The following is a 22,186-nucleotide window of genomic DNA, read 5'->3' as shown; positions in this document are numbered from 1 at the left end:
TTTAATTTAGTTTTTATTTTTTTAAGTTTACTCATTTATTTTTGAGACAGTGAGTGAGCACAAGTGAGTGGGGGAGAGGCAGAGAGGAAGAGAGATACTCCCAAGCAGGCTCCCTGCTCAGGGTACAATCTCACAAATCTGTGACATTATGACCTGAGACAAAGTCAAGAGTTGGACGCTTGACCGACTGAGCCACCTAGGTGCCTCAAGATTTTTTAAGTTGTCTCTACACCCATTGTGGGGCTCGAACTTACAAGCCCGAGATCAAGAGTCTCGTGCTCTACTGACTGAATCAACCAGGTGCACCTAAAACTAGTATACATTGAGTTTATTGTTGATACGTTACATCACAGGAGCAATAACCAGCACACTTCAAATCCTTCAAACTTTTATAAAATCAATTGTTAGGATGCTGTCTGGGGTCTCCAAAGATGATAATGATGTTATAGGAAGATTAAGAGTTTAATCTCTGGAATTCTGCACCTCAGTTAATTAAGAAAGAGTGTTGACATCTTTTTTATTAAATAATGTTTTATTTTTATTTTAGAGAGCTCGAGCAGGGGAGAGACCCAGAGGGAAAGAAAGAAAGAATCCCAAATCCCAAGCAGGTTCCATGACCAGTGCCGAGCCTGACGCAGGGCTTGATCCCAGAACTCTGGGATCATGACCTGAGCTGAAATCAAGAGTCAGATGCTCAACCGACTGAGCCACCCAGGTGCCCCTAGTTATAAGAAAGAATGTTGAATATCTTAGGTTTTTTATTTGTTTTTTTTTTAGTTTAAATAGATGTTTCTCTGTTTTTATAAGAAAAAAGGTCTTTAGTCTTTTCTGTATTATTAAGTATGTAAATTGTGATCACACATTTCAACCACAGTTGTATATGCAGAGTAATTAACATCCATGGTATTTCCTTCAACTACCAAGGATCATGATTTTAAATTATATTTCCTTTTTGGCAACTAATCCATACTAGAATTTTTCAAAAAGAAATACTCTTAAAATAATTTTAAATAAAATAAACGTATACACAATAAAAATGAAGTTAATCTGGAAGAGAAATTCACAGGCATGAGCAAGAAAATTTTATAAAGGAATAATGAAGAGAGACTTGCTCTGTAGGTATTGGAGCATAATATAAAATTATACGTATCACACCTGCATAATATTGGCACAGTAATAGACAAAAAAGAATAAAATGAGAAGAAACACAGAAATAGATCAGTATGTGTAAATGGCAATTTTCTGTATAAGAAAGTAGTATTTTACGTTACTGGAGAAAGAGGAGACTATTAAAATTAAGTAGTATATGGGGCGCCTGGGTGGCTCGGTCGGTTGAGCCGCCGACTTCGGCTCAGGTCATGATCTCATGGTCCGTGAGTTCGAGCCCCGCGTTGGGCTCTGTGCTGACAGCTCAGAGCCTGGAGCCTGTTTCGGATTCTGTGTTTCCCTCTCTCTCTGCCCCTCCCCTGTAAATGCTCTGTCTCTCTCTGTCTCAAAAATAAATAAATGTTAAAAAAAAAAAAAATTAAGTAGTATTTGCACAATTGGATATCCATATAGAAAGACATAAGGTTGCATCTTTATACTATGCACAAAAATAATTTTTAGGTAGACTGAAGTTCTGGGGTGCCTGGGTGGCTCACTTGGTTGAGTGCCTGACTCTTGATTTTGGCTCAGGTCATGATCCCAAGGTTGTGGGATGGAGCCCCCCACATGGGGCTCTGGATTGAGTGTGGAGCCTACTTCAGATTCTCCCTCCCCCTCCCTCTCCCTTCCTCTCTCCTCCTCTCCTCCTCTCTCGCCCTCTCTCCCTCTCTCCCTCTCTCCCTCCCTCTGTCCCTCCCTTGCATGTGCATGCCTCTCTCCCCTGCATCTCTCTCTCTAAAATAAAAGAAAAAGAAAAAATACTGACTTTGGTTTGGAGGAAAGTATTCCTAAGCAAGAAACAGAAGTCCTAAAAACACTGGATTTACTTCAAAAAGCTTAGGAGAGGGGCTCCAGAGTGGCTCAGTTGATTAAGCATCAGACTTCGGCTCAGGTCATGATCTCATGGTCCGTGAGTTCGAGCCCCGTGTCGGGCTCTGTTCTGACAGCTCAGAGCCTGGAGCCTGCTTCAGATTCTGTGTCTCCGTCTCTCTCTCTGTGCCTCCCCTGCTCATGCTCTGTCTCTCTCAAAAATAAACATTAAAAAAAAAAAAAAAGCACTTAGGAGATGACAGAAGGCATGATAACCTAAGTTAAAATACAAGCCTGGGAATGGAAGAAAATATTTGCAATTTATGTAACAGATAAAGCATTAACACCTGAATATAGTATGTATTATATATGTAACATATATACATGTAATGCAACATATATTGTATGAATATATAAAATTATATGCATATATACATATATATATATATATAAATGCCTCCAAAAAAAGGTTAAGAACAGAGGCCAATACTCAAGAGTACTACAAATAGCTAATAAACATGAGAGGTGTTTAGCCCTACTAGTAATCAAAGAAATTAATATTTAAATATATTTTTAAATGTTTTTTAATTTGTTTTGAGAGAGAAAGCATGAGTGTGGGAGGAGCAGAGAGAGAGAGGAAGAGAGACAATCCCAAGCAGACCCCACACTCTGCTCAGAGCCTGACACAGGATTTGATTCCACAGTTGTGAGATCATGACTTGAGCCAAAATCAAAATCAAGGAGCACCTAGGTGGCTCAGTCAGCTGAGTGTCTGACTTCAGGTCAGGTCACGACCTCATGGTTTGTGGGTTCGAGCCCCACGTTGGGCTCACTGCTGTTAGCCTATCAGTATAGAGCCCACTTTGGATCCTCTGTTCCCCTCTCTTTCTGACCCTCCCCCGCTTATGCTTTCTCTCAAAAAATAAAACATTTAAAAAATTTTAAAAATCAAAATCAAGAGTCGGATGCTTAACCGACCGAGCTACCCAGGTGCCCCAAAGAAATTCGTATTTAAACCAGATACCAGGGCGCCTGGGTGGCTCGGTCGGTTGAGCGTCCGACTTTGGCTCAGGTCATGATCTCGAGGTCTGTGAGTTCGAGCCCCGCGTCGGGCTCTGTGCTGACAGCTCAGAGCCTGGAGCCTGTTTCAGATTCTGTGTCTCCCTCTCTCTCTGCCCCCCCCCCCTTCATGCTCTGTCTCTCTCTGTCTCAAAAATAAATAAATGTTAAAAAAAAATTAAAAAAATAAAAATAAACCAGATACCATTTTTCATGTATCAGTTTGCAAAACATTTAAGAAATCAACAAAAAGGATTGCCAAAGAAGGAGAAAATAGGCATTCTCGTATACCATTGGTAGAAAAAATAAAATTGGTAATTGTTAGACTTTCGAAGGCACTGTCCTTTTTTTTTTTTTTTTTAACGTGTATTTATTTTTGAGACAGAGAAGACAGAGCATGAACGGGGGGAGGATCAGAGAGAGAGGGACTGACACAGAATCTGAAACAGGCTCCAGGCTCTGAGCTGTCAGCACAGAGCCTGATGCGGAGTGCAAGATCATGACCTAAGCTGAAGTCCGATGCTTAACTGACTGAGCCACCCAGGTGCCCCAAAGGCACTCTCCTTTTACAGAAATATTTGTGCTGCTGACAAAGATAAATTTGTGGTGAAAAATGGGAAACCATGTAATGTCCCTTCATTGGGGAAACTGGTAAATTACAATATACTCATAATGTTTTTTTAAAGTGAAATACAGTTAAAGGTGCTATTATAGATCGCAGAGAATGGTATTAAGTAAAAAGTCATGTTATAGAATAATACATGTAGGGGCACCTGGGTGATTCAGTCATTTCAGTATCTGACTCGTGATTTTGGCTCAGGTCATGATCACAGGGTTGTGGGATCGAGCCCTTTGTCAGGCGTGGAACCTGCTTAAGATTCTCACTCTCCTTCTGCCCCTCTCCTGCACTTGGGCACTCTCTCTCTCAGAGATAATGATAATAATAATAATAATAATAATAATAATGTAATATGACCCTACTTGTATTTAAAAGTTAACTATGTTGGGGTACCTGCGTGGCTCAGTCATACAAAGCGTACAACTTTTGATTTTGGCTCAGGTCATGATCTCATGGTTCATGGGATTGAGCCCCGCATTGGGTGCCATACTGCATGGAGCCTACTTGGGATTCTCCCTCTCCCTCTCTCTCATTGCCTCTCCCCTGCATGAGCTCGTTGCTCGCTCTCTGTCAAAAAAACAAAAACTTTAAAAAGTTAACTATGTCTATACATACTTTTAGGTTCTCTATGTACTTAGAGATATTTTTACACAGAAAGTAGTCTGGAAAAATACTCACTAGAATATTAACAATTGTGACAAAGTTTAGGATATGGGGAGACTAACCTAGAACAGTAAATTTTTCATAAAGACTTCTGAAACAGCTTTGATTAATAAAAATATATTCAAAGACAATAGGAAAGTACTATTTTTTGTGTTTTAATCAGTTTTTACAAAATCTGAAATGGGTGATATATGAGCTGTCACATGAATTCGACTTAAGTCTTGTTATCAGTAAACCATTAGGGTTTCTTAAGGTGAGAAGGAAAAAGAAATTTTTCTGGTCTTATACTTGGCCTGACAAGGGAGTGATATTTGTATATATGTATGTACATATAGTTGGGGAGAATCTCAAAATACAATCTAGCCCAAATAAACAAGTAAAATTATTTTATACTCTTGAAAATTTACCTTAATCTATGATAAGTCATTGACCTTCCTGAGCAGACTGGTGGTTAACAAGGAAGCTTTTTAGCCTCCAGCTTTGAACGATTCTAATTTATTTTCATTTAGTTTAGAGAATGGGCGGTGGGGCGGGGGGGGGGGTTGTTTTAGAAAAGAGTTTTTTAAACTGTAATTTTTTCATTTTAGAATGGAAGAAATATTACTGTCCCTGACAAAACTTCCCTAGAGTTGCTCTGTCAAGGATGTTCTGGTGATATCAGAAGTGCAATAAACAGCCTCCAGTTTTCTTCTTCAAAAGGTAACTATGAAAGATAAATTCTTACAGTATTATATTAGGTGACTTACTCTCAATTGTTCATGAGATGAAATCAAACTAAATATATTTTAATAACTGATACATATCTATCTCCATCTATTTTTTTTGAGATTGTTTCATAAAATCATGTATGTACATGTGCATACAATAAACACACCCCTGTGAATATGTCATTGTATGTATCCATATACCTGAGACAAAACCTGATTTATTTATGTGGTTTACTACTTTACTTTTTAATTGTTTTTTTTGTTTTGCTTTAATTTTAATATTTATTTTTGAGAGTGAAAGACAGTGTGAGCCAGGGAGGGGCAGAGAGAGAGGGAGACATAGAATCCAAAGCAGGCTCTAGGCTCTGAGCTGTCAGCACAGAGCCCGACACAGGGCTTGAACTCACAAACTGCAAAATCATGACCTGAGCTGAAGTTGGACGCTCAACCGACTGAGCCACCCAAGCGCCCCTTTAAAGTTAATTTGGATGAGACTTCCTTGTTCTGCCATTTACCAGTGACTTAGTCTTGCAAATGACAATCATTTTGTGCTTGCATATTCTTACCTTTTATATGAGAACCTCTCTTACAGAGTTGTGTGAAGAATAAGTGAGGTCGCACTTGTAGAGTGTTTATTCCAGTGCTTGATACATATTAAGGGATCAATAAATGGTCAGCTGTTAATGAATTTAATAATATTGTGCTGATCACAAAAGTAATTACTTTTGATTTTTAAATTACTTAAAATTTTTTTTTAATGTTTATTTTTAAGAGAGAAAGAGCGTGCGCATAAGCAGGAGAGGGCTGAGAGAGGGAGACGCAGAATCTGGACTAGGCTCCAGGCTCTGAGCTGTCAGCACAGAGCCCTATGTGGGGCTCGAACCCACAAACCATGAAATCATGACCTGAGCCAAAGTTGGACGCCTAACTGACCAAGCCACCCAGACGCCCTTACTTTTGATTTTTAATTTATGTAAGATACATTTAATAAATTGATTTACTTCATTTTAAAAAGGTTGCATAGTCATGCTACATTAAAAGAGATAGCACATGGGGCACCTGGTTGGCTCATTCAGTTCAGCATCTGACTCTTGAGTTTTGCTTAGGTCACGATCTCACGGTTTGGTTCGTGAGTTTGAGCCCTTTGTCAGGCTGTGCGGAGCCTGCTTTGGATTCTCTCTCCCTCTCTCTCTCTTTGCCCCTCCCCGGCTCAGTCTAAAGAAAAAAAAAAAGAGAGATAGTACATGATTTATTGTGCATGGTCTTTCATCAGAAGACATTTAATAAGTCACCACATTGAGGAATTGACCTTGAAAATTTAAAAGGCATCTTTGGAGCTCTCAGTCCACCTGAAATCCTAGTATCTACCTACAAGTGTAGCCTGTTCATTAGTTTACATCTCAGTTTTTCTTTTCTTTTTAATTTCTTTTTTCAATGTTTTATTTATTTTTGAGAGTGTGAGCTGGAGCAGGGGAGGGACAGAGAGAGAGAGGAACAGAAGATCTGAAGCAGGCTCTTTGCTGACAGCGGCAAGCCTAATGCAGGCCTCGAACTCAGAAACTGAGATCATGACCTGAGCCAATGTCACTCAACCGACTCAAACAACTGAGCCACCCAGGCACCCCTACATCTTTGTTTTTCAAAATAACAATAGAGAAAAGTAAATAGGCAGCCTAATACAACTGAAAGTAGAATTCTGCTTATTCCTGTAGAAATGTAAATGGTGCTTAGGTTCACTTAGGAATTACAGGTTGGGAAGGTTGAGGTAGGCCAGTTTGAGATCCTGACTACCATTTATACCATTATTATTCTGAGCTCAGAAATTTTAAAGGGAAGAAAATAATATTTTTTTTTAAATTTTTTTTTTCAACGTTTATTTCTTTTTGGGACAGAGAGAGACAGAGCATGAATGGGGGAGGGGCAGAGAGAGAGGGAGACACAGAATCGGAAACAGGCTCCAGGCTCTGGGCCATCAGCTCAGAGCCTGACACGGGGCTCGAACTCACAGACTGCAAGATCGTGACCTGGCTGAAGTCGGAGGCTTAACCGACTGCGCCACCCAGGCGCCCCGAAAATAATATTTTTTGAATGGGTCAGGAACTGTATGAGCAATCATATATTTTTACATTTAATTTTTGACCAGCCTAGTGAGATAGACAATAATAAATCAATTCCAGATCCTATGTTTTTTCTGCTCTTCCAGGCTACTTTTTTCTTTTTTAAGTTTATTTATTTGTTTTGAGAGTGAGTGCACTGGTTGTGGGGTGCGGCAGAGAGAGAGGGAGAGAGGGAATCCAAGCAGGCTCTGTGCTGACAGGCTCTGAGCTGATGCAAGGCTCAATCTCACCACTGTGAAATCTTGACTTGAGCTGATATCAAGAGTTGGATGCTTAACTAACTGAGCCACCTACACACCCCTCAGGCTACGTTTCTTTCTTTTTTTTTTTTTTAGTAGATTTTATTTTATTTTATTTTATTTTATTTTATTTTATTTTATTTTATTTTTTTAATATATGAAATTTATTGTCAAATTGGTTTCCATACAACACCCAGTGCTCATCCCAAAAGGTGCCCTCCTCAATACCCATCACCCACCCACCCCCCCGCCCCACCCCCCATCAACCCTCAGTTTGTTCTCAGTTTTTAACAGTCTCTTATGCTTTGGCTCTCTCCCACTCTAACCTCTTTTTTTTTTTTTCCCCTTCCCCTCCCCCATGGGTTTCTGTTAAGTTTCTCAGGATCCACATAAGAGTGAAACCATATGGTATCTGTCTTTCTCTGTATGGCTTATTTCACTTAGCATCACACTCTCCAGTTCCATCCACATTGCTACAAAAGGCCATATTTCATTTTTTCTCATTGCCACGTAGTATTCCATAGTGTATATAAACCACAATTTCTTTATCCATTCATCAGTTGATGGACATTTAGGCTCTTTCCATAATTTGGCTATTGTTGAGAGTGCTGCTATGAACATTGGAGTACAAGTGCCCCTCTGCATCAGCACTCCTGTATCCCTTGGGTAAATTCCTGGCAGTGCTACTGCTGGGTCATAGGGTAGGTCTATTTTTAATTTTCTGAGGAACCTCCACACTGCTTTCCAGAGCGGCTGCACCAATTTGCATTCCCACCAACAGTGCAAGAGGGTTCCCGTTTCTCCACATCCTCTCCAGCATCTATAGTCTCCTGATTTGTTCATTTTGGCCACTCTGACTGGCGTGAGGTGATATCTGAGTGTGGTTTTGATTTGTATTTCCCTGATGAGGAGCGACGCTGAACATCTTTTCATGTGCCTGTTGGCCATCCGGATGTCTTCTTTAGAGAAGTGTCTATCAGGCTACGTTTCTTAAGTGATGCATTCTGAGTTTTGAACAGATTTACCAATGAAATTTCAACACAGGCATATTCGTAAATTGAAGACTGCCCAAATCAATGTTAAGCATCCACTGCAGAACCATACTGCCTGGTTTCAAATCACTTACCAGATGATGACCTCAAGCTAGTAACTTAAACTCTTTATATGTCCTATCTTTTTTTTTTCTTTTTTAACATTTATTTATTTTTGAGAGACCGAGCAAGACAGAGCACGAGCAGGGGAGGGACAGAGAGAGGGAGACACAGAATCCGAAGCAGGCTCCAAGCTCCGAGCTGTCATCACAGAGCCCGACGTGGGGCTAGAACTCATGGACCACAAGATCATGACCTGAGCTGAGGTCGGAGGCTTAACCGACTGAGCCACCCAGGCGCCCCTATATGTCCTATCTTCAATGCGTATAATAGTAGTTCTCTCCTAATCTCAAGTGTTTTGAGGATTAAATTGGTTAGTACATATCATGAACCAAGAATAGGACCTTGCACAGGCAGTACTGTGAGAAATCAAGATGATAGGCCTGTATTAGTGTCATTTCAATGTGTGAAAATTTGAAATTTTTGTCATGAGATACTTTTAGATGACATTTTATTTCATTTTAATAGTTGAGTAACCCAAAGAGGACTGTTACTTAGTTCACAGATTTTACATTATTGTGTATTAGAAAAGTATATTTTAGTTAGAATATTTAGTGTAACTGTACCTAAAATGTTCTCAGTTTTGTTTTTCATATTTTAATTTTATTTCCAATGTTGTTTCTTGTGTGTATGTTATTTAGGAGAAAACAGTTTTTGGCCAAGGAAAAAAGGAACATCTTCATTAAAATCAGATGCTGCGCTGTCAAAATCAAAACGAACAAAAAAAACAGATAGGGTTTTTGAAAACCAGGAGGTCCAAGCTATTGGTGGCAAAGATGTTTCACTCTTTCTCTTCAGAGCTTTGGGGAAAATACTATATTGTAAAAGTAAGAAGATCTTACATTTTATTAAAAATCTGTTAGGTATTCGTCCTACAACAGAAATAAAATACCAGTTTTTGAAAATGTCATGTATTTGGCAGTTAGGGCCAGGTCTGACACTGTTTGGCAAGGCCTAAGACACAGTAGGTAAATGTATTTAGGTACAGTATTTTTGGACTGTGGATGGGATTAAATGTAAAAACTACTGTCTGTAAATCTTTAAAATTATAGTTTGCTGAAGGTAAACTATGTATCAGTTCCTCTAGAATTTTAGTGGCACATGTTGGTAGCCCAACACCAGAACCCTAGACAAGTTGTCAGGTAGCGTCAGGCTTCTTTGGATCTCCTTACATTTCTCTTCACTAGCTGCTCTCTCCACAACCAGAGATGTTCCATCGCCCTTTTCTGTATTTGATGCCTGGTTCCCCTCCGACCCTCCATCTGCATCACCCATCACCCAGCTACCAAATTGCCTCTCTTTTCAATAAAATCCCAAACTTCTATTTCTTATGTAGAAAATATCACTTCTTAGCTGATCCTGAAGGAAGAGAATTAGGATTGGGGGTGGGGGGGTGGGATCTGACCTGCTTTTATGTAGATTAAAGTAATTCATACAAAATTTTGAGGGAAACTGTTGCCATAGTTTATAAATTTTTTTTTAATGTTTATTTTTGAGAGAGAGATAGAGTACAAGCAGGGGCGGGGCAGAGAGAGGGAGACACAGAATCTGAAGCAGGCTCCAGGCTCTGACCTTTCAGCCCAGAGCCCGTCGCGGGGCTCGAACTCATGAACCATGAGATCATGACCTGAGCCAAAGTCGGACCCTCAACTGACTGAGACACCCAGGTGCCCCTGCCATAGTTTATAATAGTTTTATATGTTATACCACAAAGTAAATAATCATAATGGACTATTGAAAAAAGTCCTTTGTGTACAATGGCTTCAATTTTCTCTCAGATGTTCAAATCTCGTGTAAATTAACTGCTTCAGTGGGTCACAAGTAGTATGTGAACAGACATTCATTTAAGCTTTGTGTTTATCATGCCTGTTATTATCTGAGATTTTTTTCTGGTTGCCAAAAGCCCAGTTGTCTTAAACCACTGTTTTTATCTTTCTATAACACTGAGTGCCTCTTATACCTGTTTTCCATCTTCTTACCTCCTTGCCTCTTTGTCTTCTGTTGTCTTTCTGTATTTCTGCTTCATTCTCTCCTCACTCCAGGCATCCTTCTTGTTTTAGGCTATTACCTCTCACTTTCTTCTTTCCAGGTGGTTGAAAATTTGAGATTTCTAAATGGAAAATTTCATGCCACCTGAAGATGAACCTGGCATCACTTAGGTGGAAATGAAGACACCCTCTGTCCTTGGATCCTCTTACCTCTGAACCTCAGTGCCTATTCCCACTGATACTTTCCCTTCTACACTTTCTTTTCCTTCTTAACATTCATTTGCAGCTTCCTGCATCAGGGAACAGGGTCTGTGTTCTCTTGTGCAGAAAGCAACCTCATCCTACATCGTAAATAAAACAGTAAAGATCTTTATATTGAGAATGAGGATCAAAAGAAAGCAACTCAGAACTGAAAAGGTGAAATGCAGAGTGCTTTGAGAACTGGAATATTTTAATACTAGAAAAGCCATAATCCAGGCGTCAGAATTCTAATTTGAGTTCTTAAGAATAGTGATAGTGAGGCTACCAACTATATACATATAGTAGCAAGGCGCTGTAGTAGTGAGGCAACTTACATAGGTCTCCAGTTGCTTTGTTTTTATTTTTAATATCTTATTTAGTATGTTTGGTATCATGTGCCTAAAGTATTGGAAAAAATCTTCAAATGAGTGGTTCTGTATAACTTTAAGGTGATGTTATTTTTAATAATTCCAGAATTTTTTTTTTATAGGAGCATCTTTAACAGAATTAGATTCCCCCCGGTTGCCTTCACATTTATCAGAGTATGAAAGGGATACCTTACTTGTTCAACCTGAGGTAAAGTCTTTCATAACATATACTACTTTTTCCAGGATATATATTAGTTACATTTATGGAAATGTCCGTTTAACCACAGAATTTTCACCAAAATAATATGTGTATGCTTCTTTTTATAGGAAGTAGTAGAAATGTCACATATGCCAGGAGAGTTATTTAATTTATATCTTCACCAAAACTACTTAGATTTCTTCGTGGAAGTAGATGATGTTATGAGAGCCAGTGAATTTCTGAGTTTTGCAGATATCCTCAGCGGTGACTGGAATGTAAGACCATTTGACTTAACCATTTTTGTTTATGAATGTTTCCTCCAAATGGAGAAAGCTTGCTTTTATTCCTCATTATTGGACATCTTATGTAACTTCTTAATAACAATGATAAAATTATTTAATCCAACTCAGTGCTTCTAATGACACCGGTTACTCTGATTTTTTTGGTGATAATATAACACTAATTTTTTCTGAAGTTATTTTCTGATTATAAAACTAATATATTCAGAAATTTTGACAACCATTGAAAAGTAGATAGTGAAGAAGTGTGTTTTTTATACTTTCTTTTACTTTTTTAAACAATTTTTTCATAACTTTCAAATTATTCACTATAAAATTTATATTTTTTCTTAACATTTTAACACAGCTCTGATCAATGTAATAGCCACTAGCCACATATGGCTATTTACATTAGGTTAAATTTAACTTAATTTAAAATTCAGTTCCTCAGTCACACTGGCCACATTTCCAGCATTCCATAGCTGCATGTGGCTAGTACCACTATGTTAAACAGCTAGATACAAAATGCTTTTGTTACAGAAAGTTCTTCTGGACAACATTGTTTTAATATGTTAATATTTCTGTTATAAATTTGAAATAGTATTAATAATTAAAATTGGAAAAGATACAGTGAAAAACATGTATGATATGGTTTCTGTATTTAGAGTTTCATTATTCAGCAGTTGTGTTTGCTTAATTTTTCTTATATTTTTTATTTTAAAACTTTCTAACCTATAGACTAATGGAAGAATAGTATGATGAATGCCTATATACCCTTAGCTTTTGTTCACCAATTTTTCACATTTTGCTATATTTGCTTAATCTCTATGTGTTTATATACTTGTTTTGGCCCAACATTTGGAAAGTAATTGCAAACATCATGTCACTTAATACTTATCCATGTGTAAGGACCTTGCCCTATTATAACCATAATGGCATTTATCACACTTAAGAAAACTAACATTGGGGTCCCTGGGTGGCTCAGTTGGTTGAGCATCTGACTTCAGCTCAGGTCATGTTCTTACAGTTCGTGAATTTGAGCCCTGCATCAGGCTCTGTGCTCACAAGCAGTTCAGAGTCTGGAGCCTGCTTCAGATTCTGTATGTCCCTCTCCCTCTCCCCACCTCTGCTCATGCTCTGTCTCCCCCAAATAAATAAATATTTAAAAAAATTAAAAAAAAGAAAACTAACATTAATTCAGTAACATATTGTCATTATTTCGATTTCCCCCGTTGTCTCAAAATGTATTTTAAGTTATTTTCAACACCCATATCCAAGATCCATAGTTCACACATAGTGGTTGATTGTTATGTCTCAGTTGAATTTGATTTAGGTAATTTTGTAGCTCATTATTTTCAGGGTTGTGGTAATGTTGGAAAAAGAGAACACTAAATAAATATGGTTGGTGGTTTTTTTGGCATCAGCAAGATGAATAGCACTACTTTATAAACCTCTCATTTTCATTATTTTACATTTTGTCTCCTTTTTTAGATACGCTCCTTACTCAGGCAATATACTACATCCATAGCTACGAGGGGTGTGATGCATTCCAATACAGCACGAGGATTTGCTCATTGCCAAGGAGGAGTATCAGGTTTTCGACCCTTGCACAAGCCTCAGTGGTTTTTCATAAGTAAAAAGGTAAAAAAAAAAAAAAAAAAAAAAAAAAAGAATTGTGTACTTTTAGTAGGTAAACTTTATGGCATGTGAATTATATCCCAATGAAGCTGTTACTTTTTTTTTTAGTTTTGAAAAAGTGTCTTAGTAGTAGTAAAAAATAGTTGTTAATTCCCACAATTTTCTTCAAATTACATTAAGACATAAAAAGGACACTCTTCTTGAATACCCAGTCATTATTTTTAAGGAAAAAAAGCACTCAAATTTTGAAAACTTATATTTTATTTATTAGTTGACTAGTAGTGAATTCAAAGTATCATTATAATTATTTTTTAATTTTAATTGAAAATAGGGGCATCTGGCTGACTCGTTTTGAAGAGCATGAGACTCTTCATCTCAGAATTGTGAGTTCAAGCCCCACATTGAGTCTAGAGATGAAAGAAAGAAAGAAAGAAAGAAAGAAAGAAAGAAAGAAAGAAAGAGAAAGGAAGGAAGGAAGGAAGGAAGGAAGGAAGGAAGGAAGGAAGGAGGAAAGAAAAAAGAAAAAAAAGAGAAAAGAAAAGAAAGAAAGGAAAGCAATCCTGGGATTGCTTCTAACCATCTGGACAGATTATTTTACCTAATGTATACTTCATTTCCACAGCTTTAAATGCATTGGATTGAATTAGAAGTTAAAAATAGGTGGTCCCACAGTTGAATACTACACACAGAGATTTTTTTTTCACGAATTTCCAGTCTTTAAAAATGAGTATAATAATTAAAACTCAGATATGGATTTCTGGCTCAGAATGTCTGGACTCTCCTGAAATAAATGCAAAGTAAGGCAGCACTGGCCTATATTTTTACATGGCAACAATCTGGCCGAGCCAAATAGCATCTCCCCTTTGAAGATGGGAGTGATGGGTACCTTCCCCAGCTGCTTCACTGCACTGATTTATGTACCTGCCTGTCTCCTAGAGCATCTGAATTTGTGACGCGGAACTGCATCATCTCTAAGATATCTTCCAGTTCTTTTTAAAAAAAAATTTTTTTAATGTTTATTTATTTTTGAGACAGAGGGAGACTGAGCGAGAGTCGGGGAGGGGCAGAGAGAGAGGGAGACACAGAATCTGAAACAGGCTCCAGGCTCTGAGTTGTCAGCACAGAGCCCGATGCGCGGCTTGAACCCACGAACCATGAGATCATGCCCTGAGCCGAAGTCAGATGCTTAACTGACTGAGCCACCCAGGTGCCCCACATATCTTCCAGTTCTTAAATCATATGGCTAAATAGGAGCCTGTAATTCATTACCTAAGACATTTTTTCCAAAGATTTCTTGGGGAATTTCATGACTTGTAATGAATTTGTATCCCTTATTGACTTGCTTTGCTATTTATAGCACTTATATTAATTTTGCCGTATAGTTACATATGAATTGTTTGTAAAACCGTAAGCTCTTTGAAGGCAGATTGTACTTGTCTCCTTATCAGCCTAGCATTGTACCGTGTTAACTAAGAATATTAATTCTTTAATTGAGAACAGTATCCTCACATAATTTGTGATGTATGCTCATAAACAGAATTCCTTTGATTTTTAAGGTTTATTTTCCTTCTACCTTAAGTCTCTTAAAAAATTCTTGTTGCTGTTATGTCAAATATGAAATAGTTCTATAGGTAAAATGCTTAATTAGATAAGGCTAGAACAATTATAAAAAACTAATTAGGTAAACTCTTAAAAGTATGTTTCTGGTATGTATAAACACACTTTGTGATACAGTAAACTTCATTTGTCTAGGAATACATCTCCATTTTTTTAAATTTTATTTTTCATTTCATGTTCCCCCCACTTCTATACAGTTTCGGGAAAACTGCCTGGCAGCAAAAGCTCTTTTTTCTGACTTCTGCTTACCAGCTTTATGCCTCCAAACTCAGCTGTTGCCATACCTTGCTTTGCTAACCATTCCAATGAGAAATCCAGGTAATAACATGGGTTTTTGTTTAATCCAAGAAGTAATGTTTTGTTTTGTTAATTTGAGAGAGAGAGAGAGAGAGAAAGCGAGCAAGCGCGAGTGGGGCAAAGGGGGAGAAAGAGAGACATATTAAATTTTTTTTTTTAATGTTTATTTATTTTTGAGACAATGCGAGAGACAGAATGCAAGCAGGGGAGGGGCAGACAGAGGGAGACACAGAATCTGAAGCAGGCTCCAGCCTCTGAGCTGTCAGCACAGAGCCTGACGTGGGGCTCGAACTCATGAACCGTGAGATCATGACCTGAGCCAAAGTTGGATGCCTAGCCGACTGAGCCACTCACATGCCCCGAAAGAGAGATAATCTTAAGCAGGCTCCATGCTCAGTATGGAGCCCCACATGGGACTTGATCCCATGACCCTGGTATCATAACCTGAGCCGACATCAAGTTGGACACTCAACCGACTGAGCCACCCAGGCGCCCCCAAAAGTAGTGTTTTATAACCTTATCTTTTTAAAGTCAACTCATTGCTACAATCTAGTGAGACTAAATTTTTTTTCCATTATTTTTTGATCCAAAATTAACATGTTTCAGATTTGGAAAGGAAGAAAGAATTCAAATAATAATAGAAGTTAATAAAAAGAAAAACTAATAACCACAGGTAATTTCTTTTGAAAGATTGGTGTAAGTTCTTCCTGACGTTTTTCTGTGCATAGCAAATATTAGGCATATGCTTTAATTGGCATATATCACTTACCATGGATAGCACTCCATATGTTATAAATTAGTATTCAGTCAGCTCCTCAGACTAGGAAGTCCAAAATCAAGATACAGGCAGATGGTGAAGGCCTCCTCCCTAGCTTATAGATGGTCATCTTCTCGTATTCTCACATGGCAAAGAGCAGAGCAAGAGAGAGGTCTCTATGATGTTCTTTTTGTAAATGTCAGAAATCCAGGATCATTTTATACTTTCTCTGCCCTAGTACTAGAATCAGGAATTCCAAGGAGCCCTGGTTCCTCTTAGTGGAAATGGTATTTAGAATTTAGGATCTGGGAGCACCTGGCTGGCTCAATAGGTAGAGCGTGTGACTCTTGATCTAGGGGTTTTGAGTTGAATCCCATGCTGGGCGTAGAGCCTACTTAAAAAAATTTAGAGGGGCGCCTGGGTGGCGCAGTCGGTTAAGCGTCCGACTTCAGCCAGGTCACGATCTCGCGGTCCGTGAGTTCGAGCCCCACGTCAGGCTCTGGGCTGATGGCTCGGAGCCTGGAGCCTGTTTCCGATTCTGTGTCTCCCTCTCTCTCTGCCCCTCCCCCGCTCATGCTCTGTCTCTCTCTGTCCCAAAAATAAATAAATACGTTGAAAAAAAAATTAAAAAAAAAAAATTTAGAATCTGGCACTAGGTATGATCATTGGTATTGGAGTATCATTGTGTCTATTCTTTTTCAATGGAACAAAGCTAGGAGATTGTGTGTGTATGTGTGTGTGTGTGTGTGTGTGTGTGTGTGTGTGTGTGTGTAAGTTCTTCCTGACGTTTTTCTGTGCATGTATGTGTGTACCATGAGTTCACGCCAGTACATTCATTTTCAGCCTAACACTACAGAGTTTATTTTAACCTTTCCCAATTCAGTAACTCATACTGGTTTAGACAGCTTACATTGAAATTATCTGGAAAATCATTTATCCACTAGTTAAAAATTCAGATTATAGGATCACAATTCATTTTTCCATATGAAAAGCTGTTTTTTAAAAAATCCTGATTCTGTTCTGGAGTGTATCTTTAAAAAGGTAAATATTGGGGCGCCTGGGTGGCTCAGTCAGTTGAATGTCCAACTTTGGCTCAGGTCATGATCTTGCGGTTCATGAGTTCAAGCCCCACATCAGGCTCTGTGCTGACAGCTGAGCCTGGAACCTGCTTCAGAATCTGTCTCCCTCTCTCTCTGCCCCTCCCCTGCTCGCATGCGCACGCTCTCTCAAAAATAAATAAACATTAATAAATAAATAAATATTTATGAGCCCTCATAGTGTTGCATTTACAAACATTGAAGTGTGTAGAAAATTCATTCAGAAATAAGACGTTCTGGGGGTTCTTGGCTGCTCAGGTGGTAGAGTATGCAACTCTTGATTTTGGGGTCATGAGTTCAAGCCCCAAGATGGACATGGAGCCTACTTTAAAAGAAATTTTTTTTGGATTTTTGTTTTTATCATCTTTTTCCCCATTTACTGTGTCATTTTAGAAGTTATTTCTTTATATGTTTTCTGCTCCTATCTCTGTCTTTTATTCTGCTCCTCCATTAGTGTTTGTTGGTGTGCTTAAAGATATCCCACTTTCTTCTGCCAACCTTGGTCATTTGTTTTCACTCCATTTTCTCTGATTGTGCAATCTTTATCAGTCTCTGTTCAAGTTGATTGTTTTGCCAGTTCAAATCTACTATTGAACCCCTGTAGTGAGTCACTGTTCTGGGTGAGCGCTCAAGTGGGGGTAGTCTCTGATCATCTTGGCTGAGCCCCTCCTAGTGTGGACCCTCCTGGCCCTATGAATGAGCTTGGGTGAGGACCAGTGGCAGTTAGAGGAGGAGGCAGTATTCTCGGCCTGCTGTGCTACTAGGATAGAGCTTCCATGCCAAGGGTTGGAGCAAGGGAGTCCCGAATTCTAGGCTGGCCACAGGAGGGAGGAAGTCCTATGAGTTCTTAGCCGTACCTGACCTGGAGTGAAGTCTTTCTAAAGCTGAGGAAGTGAAGGGGTGGGTCCTGGTTCAAATGCCACACTCTTGCTGTTAGATTTTCCGGAAAAAAATGTTTCTTCACAGCATAAAATTTATCATCTTAAACCATTTTTAAGTATATAGTTTACTAGTGTTAAGCTTATTCACCTTGTACAACCAATCTCTAGAACTTTGTCATTTTGCAGAATTGAAACTACACACATTAAATGCTAACTACCTCCTACTCCCTGTCCACCACCTACCTTTTCTCTCTGAATTTTATTTTTAATTTTTTAATGTTTATTTATTTTTGAGAGAGAGAGAGAGCATGAGCAGGGGAGAGGCAGAGAGAAAGGGACACACAGAATCTGAAGTAGGCTCCAGGCTCTGAGCTGTTGGCACAGAGCCCGACGCAGGGCTTGATTTCATGAACCATGAGATCATGACCTGACCCAAAGTCAGATGCTTAACGCACTGAGCCACCCAGGAGCCCCTGTGTCTGAATTTGACTACTCTAGGTACCTCACATAAGTGGACTCAGGCAGTATTTGTCCTTTTGTTACTGACTTGTTTTACCTAGCATGTCATCAAAGTTTTTATTATAGCATGTATCAGCATTTCCTTTTTAAGGCTGAAGAATATCACATTGTATATACCACATTCTGTTTATCCATTCATCTGTTGATGGACACTTAAGTTGCTTCCACCTTTTAGCTATTGTGAACAATGCTGCTGTTAACATGGGTATACAAATTACTCTTTAAGACTCTGCTGTCAGTTCTTTTGGGTGTATACCCAGAAGCGGAATTGCTAGATCATGTAGTAATTCTGTTTTTAATTTTAAGGAGCTGCCTTCCCATTTTCCACAGCATTTATACCATTTTACATTTCCACCAACAATGCCCAAGGGTTTCAGTTTCCATACATCTTTACCAAACCTTTTTTTTTTTTAATTTTTTTTATAACAGACATCCTAAAAGATATGAAATGGATCCCATGGTTTTGATTTGAATTTTCCAAAAGATTCGTGATTTTGAGCTTTCTCTTTCCTTCCTTCCTTCCTTCCTTCCTTCCTTCCTTCCTTCCTCCCTCCCTCCCTCCCTCCCTCCCTTCCTTTCACGCAAGGGGGAGGGGTAGAGGGAGAGGAAGAGAATCTTAAGCAGGCTCCAAGCCTGGCATGGAGCCCAATGCAGGGCTCTATCTCATTATCCTGAGATCATAACCTGAATGGAAATCAAAAGTTAGACATTCAATCAACTGAGCCACCTAGGTGCCCTAAGTATCCATTGCTTGTTGGCCATTTACATATCTCCTTCAGAGAAATGTCTATTTAAAGCTTTTTTAAAATCTCTGTTTCAGCTCAAATTTCTTTTATCCAAGATATTGGAAAGCTTCCTCTGAAGCGACACTTTGGAAGGTAAGCTGTTTTAATTTTCAAAGAACTGTTACTGAAATGTCCACTGAATGTTATCTACTTATTCAGTATACAACCAATAAAAATGTATCTGTAATCTTCCAGTTAACAAATCTTACGTATTTGGAAACCTCTTTTAACCTTTCTTCCCAAGATGTTTTTAGTTTATTTTTTTTCCTAATATTTTTTTAAAATATTTATTTTTGAGAGAGAGAGTTGGGGCAGGGAGAGACAGAGGATCCGAAGTGGGTTCTACACTGACAGCAGCAAGCCTGATGCAGAGCTTGAATTCACAAACGAGATCATGACCTGAGCCGAAGTTGGGCAACTGACCGAGCCACTCCAGTGCTCATTAGCCTATGTTTAAAGCCTGCAGGAACTAGGAACTACCACAAAAGTACTGTCTTTTTTAAACTTCCTTATTTTAAAAGATTCAGACAAATAAAACCTAGATGTAGAGAGGTAAATCTGTATCTGTGCTATTCATTTTATTGCAAATGACTGCTGGGCTGATATCAGTGATTAACACAACACCTATATTTCATTTCTTCTTAGCTTATCTGTAAGATCAAATTATTCAGGCATTTAATTATTTATTAATGTTTTATTTTACTTTTTATCTTACTTTAGAGAGAGAGAGCACAGATGGGGAAGAGGGCAGAGAGAGAGAATCCTAAGCAGGCCCCACTCTCAACTTCAGAGCCTGATGCAGGGCTCAGTCCCACGACCCTGGGATCATGACCTGAGCCAAAATCAAGAGTCAGATGCCCAACCGACTAAGCCATCCAGGCACCTCTGTACTTAGGCATTTTTTAAAGGTTTAAAAGGGCTTTTTAACTGCTCTTTTTGGTTCAACTACTTGATCTATCTTGGGAGACAGGATTTGTCAGTGCTACTTACTACAGTGACTAGTACTTTATCTTTCATTCATTATGACCATATTTAACCTTATCATTGATTCATGTTGACAATATTAAATATGAATATTTAGTTTGACATTTAATATTAACATTTAATAGTTCTCTAGTTTCCTGTAATCCAACCTACACCTTATTTTTGTACATTTAGCTAATTTCCAACTTTATCACAGCTTTTCTTGTAGCTTAAATCATTGCTGTTCCTAGGTCATGTAGTAATTCTGTTTTTGATCTTTTAAGGAGCTTCCTTACCATTTTCCACAGCAGTTACACCATTTTACATTTCCACTAGCAATGCTCAGGAGTTTCAGTTTCCACATATCTTTGCCAAGTCTTTTTTTTTTTTTTTCTATTTTTTTATAACAGACATCCTAAAGGATGTGAAATGGCATCAAATGTTATTTACATAGGATGTATTCCTAGAAATGAAGTTGCTGGATCAATGGTCATACACTTTTTTGAAGCCTTTGCTCTATATTGCCAGATTGCTCCTAAGAATATTTTGCTAATTTTATGTCCCCTTACAGTGTATAAGCATATTCTTTTCTCCTAACTCTTGACACTTCTGGGTTTTTATTACTTACTTGGGGCACCTGGCTGGCTCAGTTGGAAGAGCATGCAACTCTTAATCATGAGATTGTGTGTTTGAGCCCCATGTTAGATGTAAAGATTATTTAAATAAATAAAAGATAGGTAGGTAGGTAGGTAGGTAGGTAGGTAGATAGATAGATAGATAGATAGATAGATAGATAGATAGATAGTCAGTCTTGGCCTATCTTAAAGATTATAGTACTAGTTCATTATTTTTAAAATTATTGATTAGGTTGAACAATTTGTTTACTTACCATTTGTACTTTTTTTATGTAAGTCGTCCGTGTTTTATACCCATTTTTCTATTCTGTATTTTCTTTTTAATTTGTAAGAACTCTTTACAAGTTTTTGTATTATAAGTTGTAATGATTTATTCACATTTTGTCATTTACCTTTGTATTTTTGTTTATATCATTAAATAAGCTAAAGGGCCTGGCTAAACAGTGAGCACAGTGAAAGTAGATGAAAAACTAGAGATGGCTTCATAATCATCACACACATGGTGTAATTTAAAGGCATCCCCTTATTTGGTTATTATTGATGCCTGCATTATGAATCTGGCAGGTTGAAAATGGAAGCCCTGACAGACAGGGAGCATGGAATGATAGACCCTGACAGTGGAGATGAAGCCCCACTTCCTGGAAGTCAGCCTGCAGAGGAAGCTCTGGGTGAACCCACTCAAACCACTGAAACTGAAACATGCTGTCTTCCTTTGAGTCAGAATAGTGGGAGTGAACTGCCTGCCAGCCAGCCTCAGTCCTTTTCAGCGCAGGGAGACCTGGAAGATGAAGAGATGATCATAGAAGACTATGAGAGCGATGGGACATAGAAACCAGCCTGCCAATCATATTGCTACTTGGCAGATTCATTTTCCTTTTATTCAGTGGTACCTGAACAGAGATAATATACTTTTCAAGTGAATGACAGTTCAGTTCTTCACCCTCATAGTATTTCAGCACAAGAAACTGACTCCTCTGTCATTTTGAAGTAAACAGAAGATCAAGCTTCAAATAATACCTTAATTTTGTTTTCTCTAGTATTTATTGAGTCTTGTGAGTGGTGCTGGGAGTAGGTCAGTGTGTATGAAGTGTGTTTGAACATTATGCCAAATATCAAACAATGTGAAGGAATGATTCTGACTATTAAAACTTGATGGGGCTGTAAATACAAATTATAAAAGTTTAGTATGCAATGATAAGTGTAAATAAACTTTGTGCCTTATCCACAGTTTCTCTATGGTCTCTAACTTCTCAAATACCATTTTTATATGCTGTACACTGGACTATTTTAGATACTTTATGGAAAGTAATTTATATCAAAATTAAAATGTTGAATTTCTTTTCGTTTCCTCTTTTAGTATTTCCTAACATGTATTGTCGGCAAGGTATCATTGGGCATAATACATGAATCTCC

The 22,186-nt window shown here is 38.3% G+C and overlaps 1 protein-coding gene across 4 annotated transcripts in view; it reads left to right on the top strand.

Annotated features, from left to right (window-relative positions):
* The window catches only part of RAD17 (RAD17 checkpoint clamp loader component), a 39,894-nt gene extending 17,783 nt beyond the window's left edge, over positions 1–22,111 (top strand). For all 4 annotated transcript variants that reach the window (XM_040451425.1, XM_040451440.1, XM_040451432.1 and 1 more), the window contains 8 exons: positions 4,885–4,996; positions 9,153–9,338; positions 11,230–11,315; positions 11,435–11,581; positions 13,076–13,225; positions 15,037–15,157; positions 19,211–19,268; positions 21,338–22,111. In XM_040451425.1, coding sequence (XP_040307359.1) covers positions 4,885–4,996; positions 9,153–9,338; positions 11,230–11,315; positions 11,435–11,581; positions 13,076–13,225; positions 15,037–15,157; positions 19,211–19,268; positions 21,338–21,602 — 1,125 coding nt within the window. In that variant the 3' untranslated portion in view covers positions 21,603–22,111. The remainder of the gene's footprint in view (positions 1–4,884; positions 4,997–9,152; positions 9,339–11,229; positions 11,316–11,434; positions 11,582–13,075; positions 13,226–15,036; positions 15,158–19,210; positions 19,269–21,337) is intronic.
* The last annotated feature ends 75 nt before the right edge of the window (positions 22,112–22,186 follow it).

This window comes from Herpailurus yagouaroundi, unplaced genomic scaffold (assembly GCF_014898765.1).
Source record: "Herpailurus yagouaroundi ecotype Mexico unplaced genomic scaffold, PumYag 29, whole genome shotgun sequence".
Classification (NCBI taxonomy): Eukaryota; Metazoa; Chordata; class Mammalia; order Carnivora; family Felidae; genus Herpailurus; species Herpailurus yagouaroundi.
Note: the sequence above shows the minus strand (reverse complement) of the source record. Positions and strands in the feature narration are given on the sequence as shown.